Source organism: Cuculus canorus, chromosome 7 (genome assembly GCF_017976375.1).
Source record: "Cuculus canorus isolate bCucCan1 chromosome 7, bCucCan1.pri, whole genome shotgun sequence".
Classification (NCBI taxonomy): Eukaryota; Metazoa; Chordata; class Aves; order Cuculiformes; family Cuculidae; genus Cuculus; species Cuculus canorus.
The window spans coordinates 16,798,715-16,813,086 of NC_071407.1; the positions used below are offsets into that span (position 1 = coordinate 16,798,715).

General features: G+C 50.7%; 1 protein-coding gene across 2 annotated transcripts; it reads left to right on the forward strand.

Moving 5' to 3' along the window:
- Positions 1-8,430: 8,430 nt before the first annotated feature.
- HHEX (hematopoietically expressed homeobox) lies at positions 8,431-13,596 on the forward strand. Of its 2 annotated transcripts, XM_054072264.1 has the most exons (5): positions 8,431-8,994; positions 10,362-10,540; positions 10,716-10,766; positions 12,366-12,567; positions 12,647-13,596. In XM_054072264.1, the coding sequence occupies exons 1-5, from the start codon at positions 8,628-8,630 to the stop codon at positions 12,694-12,696; spliced, it is 849 nt and encodes a 282-aa protein (XP_053928239.1). In that variant the 5' UTR covers positions 8,431-8,627; the 3' UTR covers positions 12,697-13,596. The 2 variants fall into 2 exon arrangements, with proteins under 2 accessions (XP_053928239.1, XP_009569051.2); XM_009570756.2 differs by having other exon boundaries at positions 8,496-8,994; positions 12,366-13,594.
- Positions 13,597-14,372: the final 776 nt, after the last annotated feature.

The following is a 14,372-nucleotide window of genomic DNA, read 5'->3' on the forward strand; positions in this document are numbered from 1 at the left end:
TGTATATTTTTTTCTGAAGTCATATTACACAAATTTAAAACACAACTGTAGAGAGGGCAGCTTATAAACTGTTCTCTAGGAGGAAGTTGTATTTTCTCCAGGTAATTTCTAGTACATATTGGTAATTTTATATGAGGAATCATTTTGGTCTATTATAAATCTGTAATTAGTGGGCCTCTCACACAATCTACAATGTCTCTGAAGTTTCTATCCTGGTGAGCACCCTCCTTTTTGTGTCTCCTCTCTAGATGTTCTACATATCCCCTGATTCTGAACAGGTTTAAAAAATCCAGTGTTTGTTCATATGCTGATTCCATCTTTGGCTGTGCCTTGACATATAAAGATCTGCACGGAATAGCGTATGACCTATATGCACAACGTTTCTCATTGCTCGTCAGATGAATGATCCCCACAAACTGCACTGTCGCTGTTGGAGTCCCTGGAAGTGGACACAATTTTGAACCATGGGAACTTGCTTCCTGTGCTGGGCAAGGGGAGCAGCACGTGGAGCCCCAACACAGTGCTCCTTCTTCAGGGATTTCCTGCGCACGACTGCTCCAGCAGATGTACGTGCAAAAGCACGGACTGCAGACCTGCCTCTGCATTACTCTGCTCTGAATCACAGCAGCTGAGCATCTACAAGGATGTAGCACTGAGCTCTGAGTTGAAGTCCTGCTGCCTCTTCTCAGCAGCTACGTACCACCCGTCTGGCTGCTGAAGGTAGCATTCAGACACCTGTTTGCATCTTTTCATAGTGATTTTGCTGTAAGATTTTAAAGCAGTCACTTTAAAATAAAGTATGGTTAGAGATCAAGATTTGGATTAGCATCTGCATCACTTTTGGCTCTGATGTCATTGTTTGACTTCAAGGTAATATCTGGGCTATAGTTAAGACTCTGCAATACTAAAACTCCTATGTCTGCACCTACAGTTTCAGGCCCCACTACTGGCATGAGGTAAGATTATGAGGTGGCCAAACTGAGGCAGGATTGAGAAAGAGCAGCTGTTCTGAAAATTTAATCAAACCCAATCTTTAAATTGTTAGGAAAGAACTGTAATGTTTTCAATACAAATTTTACATATATATACAGATTTTTTATGGGTATATTTATTTTCATGTCAAGTATGATTTACTTTTTGTTTGGCTTTTACCAGAAGTATTATAATGAGTACAAGTTGTGGTGTGGGTATTGCTATCCCAGCATATATTGTCGTCTCAGTTTCCATTTAGGAGCATATTTGGTGTAGAGCACCTTGCCATCAGCCTGATTTCATGCCTACCAGGAGAGCTGGACTCTCAGCTGCACAAGCATTTCAACAGGTTTCCGTGACCGGCACTGCCAGCACAGAGCAGCTAACTGCAGAAACACAGTTGCTCAATGAAGACAAATTTCCCCACCAGACTCCAGGGAAGAAAAATAAAACACCCAGAAGGCTATGAAATAAACTCACAGAGCACAGTAGAGCAATGCAGCTTTGAAAAAGCATTCCCCTTATTTCTGGACTCCTAAGGGAGTTGGACAGTGACTTGCCTGACAGTTGATTATTGGTGGAGTGGGTGAATTAAATGAGACGTGGCCAAGACACACTTGGGATGGTTACCTACACCTTCTTCTGAGCCAGCGTGAGCTCACATCATTTCAGACAGCCCAAAGTGAATATAGAGCTAAAGCAAACCTCTGTTTATTAAATCATGTGTTCTTTCAGAACAGTAAAAATAAACTAACTTGCTTCTATATCCCACACATTGAATGGAAGCTTTTACCCTCCACTTCAAATGGGGAAAGCATCCTCATTTTGCTTTATCTCCCACATCACGTGGGTTTCCTCTTCACTCCATGATAGCATTATCAGGGCCCAAACCAGAGCTGTCAGCAGAGCTCGGCAACTTGGAAGTCAGTCCTCCCCTATCCTGCAATGGAGCAAACTGTGCAAAGGCCAGGTTAGCTGCATCCAGGGGATGTGGCATCCTCCTGAGTCCCCATCACAAAGCAGAGGTCCTCATCAGCAGGTGCCAAGTACTCTCTGTGTAACTGAAAGAGCCACCAGTGCCCTCAGACACTGAGATTTCGCCACTATCAGGAAATCATGTGGCATCGTCAGAGGTAGCAGTAACTCTCCTGCCACCTCTGGTGTGAACTGCCAGGGTAGAACTGGCACAATGAGGTCCTCTGGACTCAGAGACTCGAGGCTGGGTACCGTTTGTGGCTGACGATGCCGTGTTTCATCAGTCGATTTTGGGCTACGCCGTTTCCATTACAGGGAGACCTTAGCTCAGGGGCAGGAGCGAGAGGGGGAGATATCTGTCACAGGGAAACATTATTCTTCCCTTCATTTCTGCCATTTAATAATGGGCAAGGTATAAGGAATACCTTACAAGATATTTCCATGTGCAGCCTTCAAGGCATACTCTGTCATTATGTTATGAAAAAATGAATGATTTGCCTATGAAAATCATCAGTGGACAAATGACACAAATTCTGAATTTGTCCTTAAGGCAATTCTTCCTCTAGCCTTTTTGTGCCAATTCTGTCCAAGTATTTTGGCTCCTACCCATGGAAATGAAGCCTTTGAAGAGTTCCTAGACTTGAGAGTCTAGCAATCTATTTTTCAGATGAGGACAGATTTCAGACCCATCCTTCTAACTCCACTGTTAAACAGCTATTAATAGGTAGCTAGATTGTTATTGTAAGCTTCTATATTTGACTATTAACAGCAACTGCATGTGCGTATCAGCTCCAGGTAAAACAAACCCAGCGAGGGATTGATTTTATGATGCCAAAATGATAAAGTTTGCTAAAAAATGTAGAGTGAATGTGTAAGCTCTGGAAAACATTAACAAAAATAACTAAGTAACACTCCCTATTCATACCTAATTCCTACTGACATCAAATTTAGCTGTGTGTACTTTGGACCCATTTGAACTGTTACAGTGAAAAATCTTGCTGCACAAGTCCTCTTTGAAACATACAATGTTTTTGTATTCTGATTACTCTGTTAAAAAAAAAAAAAAAAGAGATGTTTTGTCATCACTACAGTTTAGGCAGATTCTCTATTGTCTGGTATCTTGTTATAGTCATTTATATCAACACAGAGTGGGTGTACAGTAGCCAGCAGTCTGTGTTAGCAGCATTTTACATTCAGTTTGCACTTACGTAACTGATTGTGCAAGATGTGAGAGACAATCTAGCCCCTGGGAATTGTACGCATTTTGGGTGTAATCTTTATGTGTGTAGCCAACGCATAAGAAAATAGAGAAGTTTTAACATGTTACAGTTGCCATCAACCCAAACAAATATAATTAACCAAGCACCTTTCAGTTGCACTTATAGGCAGGATCCAAAATAGCTCATGGTTTGTGGTGGCAGATACATAGGAAATATGAGACTGTAAGGAACAATATATTGCTTTGTTTTTCATAGTGTTGTTCACCACATTCTCATAATGGTCAGATAAGGAACTCTTCAGGCCAAGGAAGGGTTAGGAAAGTGCATTCCAAGAAAAACATTGAAGCCTATGTGGTTTTACAGGATGCTTCTTTGTGATTCAGAAGAATCGCTGAATTATGACGCACATGAGCTGAATTAGATTTAAACCCTGGTTTAGAGAAGCTGGTGTCATGGTAATCACTGGGATAGCCCAGTCCAGAAAGCAAGTGGTGTGAAGCTGTTTTAATAGTATAGGGCCATGTGTTCCTTCCTTTTACCACAGAGCCATTAATGTTGCATATCCCACTTCGCTAGTCAAGGTGTCCCAGAAGAGATATTAACTATATTGGAGGATAAAGGAAATGGAGGCACCTTACCAGTGTGCTCCCCTGAGAGTCTGGAATGTGTTGGCTTGGAAATCCTTGACAAGACCCAAAAGCACCATTAAAGCTTTCCTCTGGCTTTTTTTTTTTCTTCTCAGAGTTGTTGACGGCATATGGCAAAAGGGCATTTGCTGTGGCAGCACGTGTCTCATACCCACAAATATCCAGTGCCAAGAAAGAAAAGCTCTTCAAACCATCAGAGAGCCGAGTCAGGCCCACGGGTGGCCTGAACATTCCCAAAGTGTCTGTGTATCCCTGCAGAGGTTTCGAATCTTCATTTTGGTTGACTAAACCACAGCCGCAGGTGGAAGAGCAAAGCAAAAACCAAAGAGGCAACCCCTGGCTGACTTTTTGCTGGACGCTTTCATCTCCCTAGTGGTGGGGCACTGCAGGGTTTAAGAAAAGGAAGTCTAAATGCCAGTGAAAAAAAAAAGCTGTTTTTCTCTAATCCAATGCTCAGAAACAGCTGAACCAGTTTTGCTGAAACCTTAAACATACTCAGCATGAGGCGGATTCCCTACAACAGAATTTTTTCCACCTGGATGATTTAAATTTGGCAAAATCATAATCAGATGGATGTAGAGATGTAGGATGGAAAAATGATAAGCTCCTGCCAGCTCTGCTTAGAATAATAGTTCACATGTTGTTCACCCATTTTTAGACCAAGATTTGTCTTGTTCTGCTACATCTAGTGAATGCCTTTAAGATTGACCTGAATTATTGCTTATGATGGTCATAACTCATTTAGTAAATCAAATCATGATGGTGAGGAGGAGGAAGATGTGACAAGGGAATATCTAACAGATGAGTTATCTGGAAGACAGCAGCACTGACTGACATCACCCTGCAACGCACAGTGCCTCTGTCTGGAGAAGTCTGGCTTCTACGGCGCTAGGAAAATGAGAGAGGTGAACTCCCTCCTATTTCCTCCTTGGAAGGTGTTCAAGGCTGCGGCCTCACCTCTCTTGGAAGAGTCTTTAAATATTTTCAATAATAGGAACGGTTGTAATGGCTGAGGGATGGATCCTCTTGGAAAGCGCCCTGTAGCATTTGGGGATGACACTGCTGGTAGCCTGCTCCGGCTGTTAAAAGATGGACTTTGCTGGATTGCTCACTAATTCTGTACAGCCAGACACAGTTATTTCAGCAAGGAGTGATTAATCCCTGGTGTAACTCTCCCGAAGTCTGCAGTGTCATGAGGGGGTGCTATTCTGGGCGAAACTCCCACTTCTGAGAGTAGAAACCGATCAGGTACCATGCCAAAAAAATACATCAGTGGGAATAGAACCTGTGAGGCAAAGCAATAGTTCTATTCTTCGAGACTCATTTCACTTATAACTGTGAAGTAATTAAGGTATTGCCCAGAATAGCCAGCCTAGGAATCAGAAATCTTCCATGGGGCATTTATTGCAGGTAATTGGGGGAGTGGTGGAAACACCACCTGGCATTTGTCGCTGGTTTGGAAATATTAATTTTCTGATTTTTTTTGAAGTCTGGTGTGGGTTTTTTTTTTGTTTTGTTTGTCTGTTTTTTGAAGTATTCTATTGTAAGGCATCTGCCCGATGAGCAGCGGGCGCCCGGTCGCCCCCCGCCCCCGTTCCCTGCCGCCGCCCAGGTGTTTCGCGTTAGAGCCGCCCTGGAACACCCGCTCCCCAGCACGGTGACACAAAAACGCTAAAGGAGAGCGGCGCTGCCCCCCGGCCACCCGCAGCCCCACCGAGCCCGGGGGCCGCTCTCTTCCTCCGCTAAGGGCTTCTCCCCTCGCCACCCGCGGGGCGCCGTCCTTGGGGGAAAGCGGCTCCAGGCGGGATGGGCGCTGGAACGGGAGGGAAAGAAGCTCAGGGCAGCGATGGAGGGGCTGGACCAGCCTTACGGCGCGGCTCGGGGGCACCGTCCTGCGGGGCAGCATCGCCCGGGGGGCGGCGAGGCACCCGGGGAGCCTGTCGGCCCCTGTCCCTGCCGGCCCCCGCTCCGAGAGGAGCAGGAAGCGGCGTATTTGCCCCTTCTCCCCCCGCCGCCGCTTTCCTCGCCCGCCCCGTCGGGAGCGCGTCCCGGGCTCGCTCGGAGCGAACGGGGTCCCAGACTGTTATTGCTATTTTCTTTCTTCCTTGAGCTCAGAACTCCTCGATGGCGGGGGATTTCACGGAAAGTGAAGGGGAGGACAGGGCCCCGAAGTTATTACACAAAATAATGAGTTCTCCAGCCGATCCCTTCAGGACTGAGCTTGTGCCGGGCCGGGGATGCACACATCCCACCCGCCGCCCGCCAGAAAGCCCCAGATTAGCAAGAAAACTTGGGGGTTTTGTAAGTGCATTCCAAGAAAATTAATGTCAACTTTCCTTTTTTTTTTTTTTTCTTCTTAAATCGGGAAAAGAGTGAATTCTCTCTCTCGAGGGTTTTCAGATAAATTAGAGCGCTTTCCGGAGGGAACCCGAAGAAGAAATAATAGAAATATTAAAGCATCATTTTGGTTGCATTGATCTTGTGGTGTCTACAGCACCTGACTGTAAGTGCCCGTTAGGCTGTAAAATCCAGTCAAAACTGTATTAATCGCAGCAATATTGGTAATAATGGATTTTATCTGAAGCTGCGTTATCTCCTTCAACAGAAACTACAAAGAAAATGCACGTTCCAAAAGAAAGGGAAAAGGGTTTATTTAATCCAGAAAATAATTAAAATCTCATGTATTTTTATTGGTTTTAGTATCCAGCAGAGTGAAAATATTGAAACTCCGAGCCCCCTTGCATTAAAAAGTCACAACTGTTCTATTTTATTAGTTCTGACTGTGTGAAAAAAATTATAAGGACAGCATTGAAAAAATCCGGGTTTTAGAGCCCCGAATGGCCATAAAAACAATAAAATCAACTATAAAACCTGCACTAGTGATATTAAAAAATTATGTAGTTCAATAAATGTGACATTTCATGAATGCGGATTTAATAGTCTCCAACCCGTGGAAGGAGGAAGGCTGAGGTCTAACAATTGAATTTGAAAGGGGCGGTGCTGTGGAACTGCAAAATTAAGTGCTTCATTTTTCTTGTTAGGGATTATGCAGTGGTAGTGGAATGTAATAACTGTGCCATTAAAACTTCCTTTTAACAAGGCCTATTGCTTGTATAAAAGTCAGAAAAGAATAATCTCTTCCTCTATTTATTTGTTTTCCAATAATACAGAAAAACATGTTTTGGTTTTTTTCTTTTTGCTTAAAGTTGTTCTCAGGATTCTGAATCGACAGCCTGTAAAATATTGTGGGGGCCCTCCTTACTGCTGCCTTGTATCATGCACGTCGTTATTCCAGGGGGCAACGGGTCATCGGTTTACTGTACATTTATTAAGTAAATCAAGCTGCAAATCCAACACTTCCAGATGAAAACATTAGCTAAACCCCTTGGAAAGAGCAATGCCTGGGAGACTGAGCAGCGAGAGAAAAAATAATCAAAACTGTCAGCTCGCTTTACGTGTACCTGATATTTACAAGACACAAGACCACGCTTTAAAGGTGAGTTTTGGCATTTGTTAACAATGTAAAGAAAAAACCCCACAACCTCCCTATATTACTAAAAAAATATATATTTCCATTTCACCAACACCCTTTCTTCTTGCTCTGAGCCTCTCAGTTATTAACGTCTTCGTGGGTTTGAACTGGAGACCTTTTAAAAACAGAAAGTTGATTAACCCCGCACCTGCTCTTCCTTCACAGCTTTCCGTGCTGGGAGATGGCGAAGGGGACGGGGGACAGGGAGAGGGACGGGGGGACGGGGACAGGGACGGGGCACAGGGACAGGGACGGGCTGCCGTCGGGGCTGCCGCCTCCGCTCCCGCGGGCAGGGAGCAGGCGCCCCCGCTGCCGTCAGGGCGAGTCCCCGGGTGGGTGCGGATAGAGCGGAGCCGCTGCCGCCCCCCCTAAGCCGTCTGGCAGAGGCGCTCGGCGCGGGGCAGGAGCCCGCACGGAGCGCTCATCCCTGCCCGCGGGCGGCGAGACGGGAGGAAACACCGGCGGGGGTTAACGAAAGGAACCGGCTCTGCTGGGGCTGCCGGGGAGCGGGATCCCCCCCGCGAATCGCCCCTCTCCTCCGTCCGGTTCCCGGCGCTGCCGGCCGTCGGGGCGCGGAGCAGGAACCCGCCCCGCCGGGTCTCGGCCGGTGCCGGGGGACACAGCCCTCCGCGCCCCCGCCGCCCCCTTTCCGGGCCGCGCAGCCAGGCGGCGCCCGCGGGGGCCTCGCCAAAGCCCCGCGGAGCACAGCGGGCTCGGGGAGGGCGCCGCGCACCCCCTTCTCCGCTTCCTCCCTCAGTCCCGGGCCGGGCCACGCTGCTGCGAGGCAGCGCTCACCCCCGTGGGGAAGCTCGAAACCCGGGTGACGCCGTGCTGTGGGCGCGGAGAGGAGCGGGGGCCGCTGGGGGCAGCGCCGGGACCCCCGCCCGGTGCCGTCCTACCCCGGCTCCGCAGCCCCCCCGCACGGTGCCGTGGCGCCCCGGCTCCGCACCCGCAGCCCCGCAGCCCGGTGCCGTCGCGGTGCGGGCTGTCCGGACACCCCGGGCCGCGGCGGTGGCTGATTGGCGCCGCGGGGAGTTTGCTCGGGGAGGCGGGGGGAGCGTTTGCCGGCGGGGGGTGGTTTCCCCCTTCCCTGGCCGGGCTCATTGGCTACACGGAGCCGTGGCAGGAAGGGGACAGCGACCACGCGGGCTCCGCCCCGCGCCAATAGAAACCTATCGAAGGGTAACCCGAGCCCAGAGAAACCCGCGGCGGCGGTGCCAGCACCCACCCAGCCGCCGCGGTCGGGGCCGGCTTTCCCGCAGGGGCGGGCGGCACCGCGCCATGCAGTACCAGCCGCCGGGCGCGGCGCCGGCAGCGCTGAGCGTCCCGCTGTACGCGCCCACGCCTCTGCTCCAGCCCGCGCACCCCACGCCCTTCTACATCGAGGACATCCTGGGCCGCGGCCCCGCCGCCGCCCCGGCCCCCCACTCCCTGCCCGCCCCGCCGACGCTGCCGTCGCCGAACTCCTCCTTCACCAGCCTGGTGCCCCCGTACCGGACCCCCATCTACGAGCCGACCCCCATCCACCCGGCCTTCTCCCACCACCTCGCCGCTACCTACGGCACCGGCGCCTACGCCGGGCCCCTCTACTCCTTCCCCCGCGCCGTCGGTGACTACGCGCACGCCCTGATCCGGCAGGACCCCCTGGGTAAGCCGTGCCCCGCGCTCCGGGTGCCGCCGCGCCGCTCCCGTCCCGCCCCGTCGAGCCGTCGGGGACCGGGGGAAAGTGGGGAGGGACCGCGATGCCCCCCCTGTGCCCGTGTCCCTCCGGTCCCCGTCTGATTTCCAGTAAATTAAAGCCGCGCTCCGGCGCTGTTGGCGAGACCGCGGTGCGCGCCCGCGGTGACTCAGATTTGTTTTCCTTCAAGCAAGTGACTCTGAGAGTGTCCTTAGTAATGTCGCGTGTGGTTTTGGTGGGGAGCTTTAATTGTACCGGGAGATCGCGTGGCAGATCTCAGCTTTTTCCTTGCTTTTTCCTCTGCTCTCCGGGTCCCCCCGACGGGGCGGGCCGGGGGCAGCGTCCCCGGTGCGGGGCCGGGGCTGAGCCCCGCGCCTGGGCTGCAGCGCTCGTCCTTCGGGATTGCAAAACTGGACCTGACTCACCGCGCCGGTGCAGTGAAAAGAGGCTGACCCTTTCCGTTCATACAGGAAACCTTGAGCTCTCGATAGGAGTAAATCTGGTTTCAGAAGCTGTTAAGTGTTTTCCTGGCCGCCTGAAGCAGGCTCTTCCCCGGGAGTCGTGCACATTGCTGATTACTTTATCGACATCCTCAATACAGACAAATTCAGGAAACACTCGACTTCTGATAGCCGGGATCCGTTTTTCTGATATTGTTCATTTCCTCTGTGTGGGATGTGACTTTATGACAGCTAAAATAACCAGTTGCTTCCTATTTTTTGAGCCTGTTTTGCACCAGAATTACTAAAGCCTGACGCAAGCAAAATCTTGAAAAACAATGCAGCAAATTTCAAAGGGTGCAGGCAGCAAGACAGAAAGACAAACAGAGTGACTCAGTGGCACCGGCCGGAGGCTCCGGCCCCGGGACGCGGCTGCCGCCCCGCAGCGGGGCTGTGGCTGCCCGGGGCCGAGCCTACGGGCACCTCGGGGCCAGGGGCGGGCGAGCCCCCAGCCGGGGGGCGCTTCTTGCCCGAAGCGAGGGGGACGCACACGCCATGACCTCGCGTTGGCGCATCCCCGGCCCCGCGGTGTCCCCGCTCCGTGCAGCGGTGCGGAGCGAGGGAGACGGTTTCTTTGGGGCTGACAGAGCAGAAGGAAGCAAAGGTCTTTTTTTTCTCTCTCTCTCTCTCTCTCTCTCTTTTATTTTCGAGATAGACCAACAGGAAACACATTGACGGAAATGTTGCCAAAGCCCGTAGAGTGGCTTTAACTGGTCTCGCTCTTCGGCGGGGGCGAAAAATCAGAGGCGGCGACTGGGAACTGGGGGGAATCAAGGCAGTGAGCGGGCGCTGGATGGGGCTCGGGCGGTGACCCCGGCGCTGTGCTTCTCTTTGAAGGGAAGCCGCTGCTGTGGAGCCCCTTCATCCAGCGGCCGCTGCACAAGAGGAAAGGGGGGCAGGTCCGTTTCTCCAACGACCAGACCATCGAGCTGGAGAAGAAGTTCGAGACGCAGAAATATCTCTCCCCGCCCGAGAGAAAGCGCCTGGCCAAGATGCTGCAGCTCAGCGAGAGGCAGGTGAGGCCGGGCTCGCTCCCCGGAGAAGCGCATCCCGTCCCCGAGCATCCCGATGGCTGGGGCGAGGGGACACGGGGGGCCTGGCTCTTGCTTTGTGCCCCTGGCTTGGGTTAGGGCTCCCGGCGCTTCCCGGCTCCGAAACTACCCCGTTCCTTCTCTCATTGTCGTTGCTCAGGTCAAAACGTGGTTTCAGAATCGCAGAGCCAAATGGAGGCGTCTAAAGCAGGTACGGGGATGTTTCTGTTTCTATAGAAAGAAGTATTTTAATTGTCTTATCTTATTGTCCTGCTCGCCTATTCCAGGTTGTATGCAGAAGTCATCTGAAAGGCTGTTTAACCTCTTCACCTTGATTAAAAAGACAAATAGTCATGCTGGAATCCATGAGGACTCGTTCAGGCAGCACTAACGTTAAAAGCTCCTAATGTAGTTCCTATATCAATTATGCCCGGCTTTCACACACTGCCTATTAAAACTCCACGCTAATTGTTTTGTAAACCCATATGTTGTTTAGCCAATTAACGTGGAGAAGATAAGCAATTGTCAGTAAATTACTTAGGCGGTTGTTTTGGAAAAGAGTATTTAGTGGTCTTTTAAATCACCCTCTCTTAATAGACAGGATTCCGTTTATTCTGCAGACCTTGGGAGAGGCAGGTACAAAGGCCTTGGTTTTTTTGAGGACCCACATGGAAAATAGAGTAGCTTTTACTTTTCGTTTACAAACAGTTACAGCCTATGAGGCTGAGGAGTTGAAGTGGTTTCCCTTCAGATAAATCTTTTTCTTACGGCCCAGAGGGCCTGATCCTGTCTGGCTCAGTTGGAGCGAGACCGAGGCTCAAAGGTTTGCAAAGAATCCCCACGTTGTGGTCCAAGTATGGCTTCAGTAAGCGTGACAGGGACGCCTGAGTTGTACTGGTAAATCAGACTTTAGTGTAAAAATAATAAGAAAACTAATCACAGAGGCACGATCTAGATGTATTTGTTCTGTGACTTTCCCCTAGGTTTAACCCATACTTCAATTGATAGTTTAATAAAATCCCTTTACTCTGCCCAGAGGTGGGCTGGGTCCCCAGCAGGGCCCAACTTGCGCCGCAGTGTCCCGAGAGCTGCCTTGGGATCTCGGCCATTTTAAGTCATTTCCTCCTTTTCATTCAGTCGCATCCATTTCTCCGAGCCCACATGGTTATATCATGGGTACGTGTCTCTGCCTGCTTTCTCTTTGCTTCCGAGTATCATTTCATGCCCCCTTAGGGGATTGGGCTCCCCAGACGGCTGCCAATGCAGGGCTACTCTTGCCTTCAAAATGGGGTTTTGTTTTGGTTTGTTTTTAATGATGAGGGTTTTAATATTGTGTTTTAGCTTAATTAGTAATTTTTTCCCATTTGCTTTTGGGCTGCTGATGGATTCAGCCTCCCATCTTTTGCCATTGGGTGTAATTAAAGAAAGATCAGGGCAGGAGGAAGCTGTGTGTCAGTGTTTGTAGACTCATAATAAACATTTGCTTTGCTAAAGACAAAAGTTCAGAGGTTCCTGGGCTCCGGCAGCTCCTGACTCTTTTGAAGCGGCTGTGATGACCATCACCCAGGAGCCTTATTCACGGCAGCAGCCCCTGTGGCTGCTGGAGGGTGGATCAGAGCTGAGCCCCTGTGTGCCCAGGTCTGGCCCACGTAAGCAGGTTTATAGGCAGCACCATGGAGGAGGTAGTGGGACACCTGCCTTTTCCTGTAGGAAACCCAAGGTGGTTTTACCACCCAGCATAGCTGCAATTCCCAGGTCTCCTGGCTCCATGGTCCATATTTCCATATAAAGCAGGCTTCTTTCGTTGCAGGAGAACCCTCAGGCTGCCAAAAAAGATGACGTGGAAGGTGCTGACAGTCACAGTGACCAAAGGCCGGAGAGCTGCCCGACACCCGAGCAGAAGGGTAAGGAGGTCTCCCTGGATGGCTCACAGTATACCCCGTCCCCAGCCTCACAGGAGGACTTGGAATCAGATGTCTCTGACGACTCCGATCAAGAAGTGGACATTGAAGGTGATAAAGGCTATTATAATCCTACCCACTAACGGCCCCAGGCAGAGAGTGGACCCTGACTTGGCTTGCACTTTACCAGGGGCTGGTTTGGAAGAAGACCATGTACCGTGCTATGAGAGAAAGCACTGACTGTTCCACCGAGAGAAAAAAACCCCAACACCAAATAGACTTCTTTTACAATAAGCAGAGAAAGAAAGGTGTATTTTCCACAAGCAGTCCATTTTCGGCAGATCTCTAGTTTGGTTAAAGGAAAATGGTTTGTATTTAATTATTTGTAAGTTATATTTGTACATTAATCAATGTTCTAACTGGAATATAATACTGCACCCTGTCCTTACTCATGGAGGGGGGTCTGAATCAGCTGCTGTTGGTGATCAGGCAAAACTCCTCTCTAGCTAGTGTGGGAATGAGTACAGATTGCAGGTGTAAGCCCTTTGTATAAGAAATGTAGTTTAAACAGATTAATTTAAACACCCCTTGCAAGCACAGAAGCATACTCTGTGAAATAGGGATTTGACCATCCCGATAAGTGCCTTATGCTCACACCGTTTTCCGTGCCGTGGTGCTCTCCTCCGGGACATTGTTCATCAGGTAGTCTCTTTAGGCAGATTCTTTTTTGTTCTTGTTTGACATGACTCGTGCCTTCTCAGATTTTTGAGGACTTTGCCTTGCAATCTGTATGGTTCCATTTGCAGGGGAAAAAAAATGCGTATTTTTCTTCTTGAAAATCTCTAGTGCCGATTTTTACAGATTTTCTGTTTGAAAAAAAATGTGGGGAGTGATAGGGCCCTGCTGGCGGAGAGGGGCTGGCACCAGCCGTGGGGGCACACAGCCCTGGGAAGGTAATGCCCATTGTATACATATCTGCTTCTGTATATACTAGTTTTCTTCAAAAGTCTTGCGGTTTTATACCTCACGTTGTTCATATTTTGTACATATTTGTTCAATGTTAAAAGAAAAAAAAAAGCAAAACCTGGTATTTAATTTTTGATGGACTTGTCTGTGAAATAAAACTCAGCTCTGCACCAGCCGCCGTCCAGTAACTAACAGGAGAAACCCCAAACCTCCGCTCCCCATCCAGCAGCATCCCAGGCAGGTTGGAACTGGGCTTTTCCCCCGGTCCTCGGCCCCGGGGGCGCCTTTGCATCGCGGGGATCTCGCGTGGTCTCATTGCTGCTTTTCTTTTTTTGCTGTTTTCCAGCCTGGCACCTGCGTTTCGGGTGTGTGTCCGCTCGGGACAGGTCTGTGCGGCGGGAGGAGGGAAGCCTGGCGCGCGAGCCCCGCTGGAAGCGCAGGTGCCGGTCCCCGAGTCGCCCCGAGCCCGGGGGGATCCGGGGGGAGCGGTGCCTGCTCGGGGCCGGGCATCGACCCCAGCCGGGAGCCGCTGACCCGCCTGAGTCAACACTGGTTATTCATCGCCTTTTCTCCGAAATGATGCCGCGGGGGCGCGGGGAAGGAGCCGGGATCCCGGAGTGGGGGGGCGGGAATCGTGCCCGGGACCGGACATCCCGGGTTTGTCCGCACCCTCCGGCCTCTGCAGCCCCCCCCGACCCCGCAGCGAGCGCCCCGCGGGCAGGAACCGCCCTCCGACCCCACCGGCGGCTTTTAGTGCCGGGAAAGGTTGTTGGGGAGCAGCAAATGCCTGGCGGGGGTGTGGGGGAGACACCCCTTAGGGCAAGCGGTGCGAACGCTTCGAGACGCAGCAGCTGAGCCTGCTGAATATCCTGTAGCTAAAGGTTTGGCTTTATTCTTTTAAACCTGCGCTCGGGAACGGGGCCCGAAAGCGTGGAGCGAAGAGGAAGGTC

What these genes read in the sequence shown, in the direction of transcription:
- HHEX (XM_054072264.1), top strand. Translation starts at nt 8,628, where the DNA reads ATGCAGTACCAGCCGCCGGGCGCGGCGCCGGCAGCGCTGAGCGTCCCG. An exon ending in GATCCGGCAGGACCCCCTGG is followed by an intron (nt 8,995 to 10,361) that starts GTAAGCCGTGCC and finishes TTCTCTTTGAAG; the next exon opens with GGAAGCCGCTGCTGTGGAGC. An exon ending in AATGGAGGCGTCTAAAGCAG is followed by an intron (nt 10,767 to 12,365) that starts GTACGGGGATGT and finishes CTTTCGTTGCAG; the next exon opens with GAGAACCCTCAGGCTGCCAA.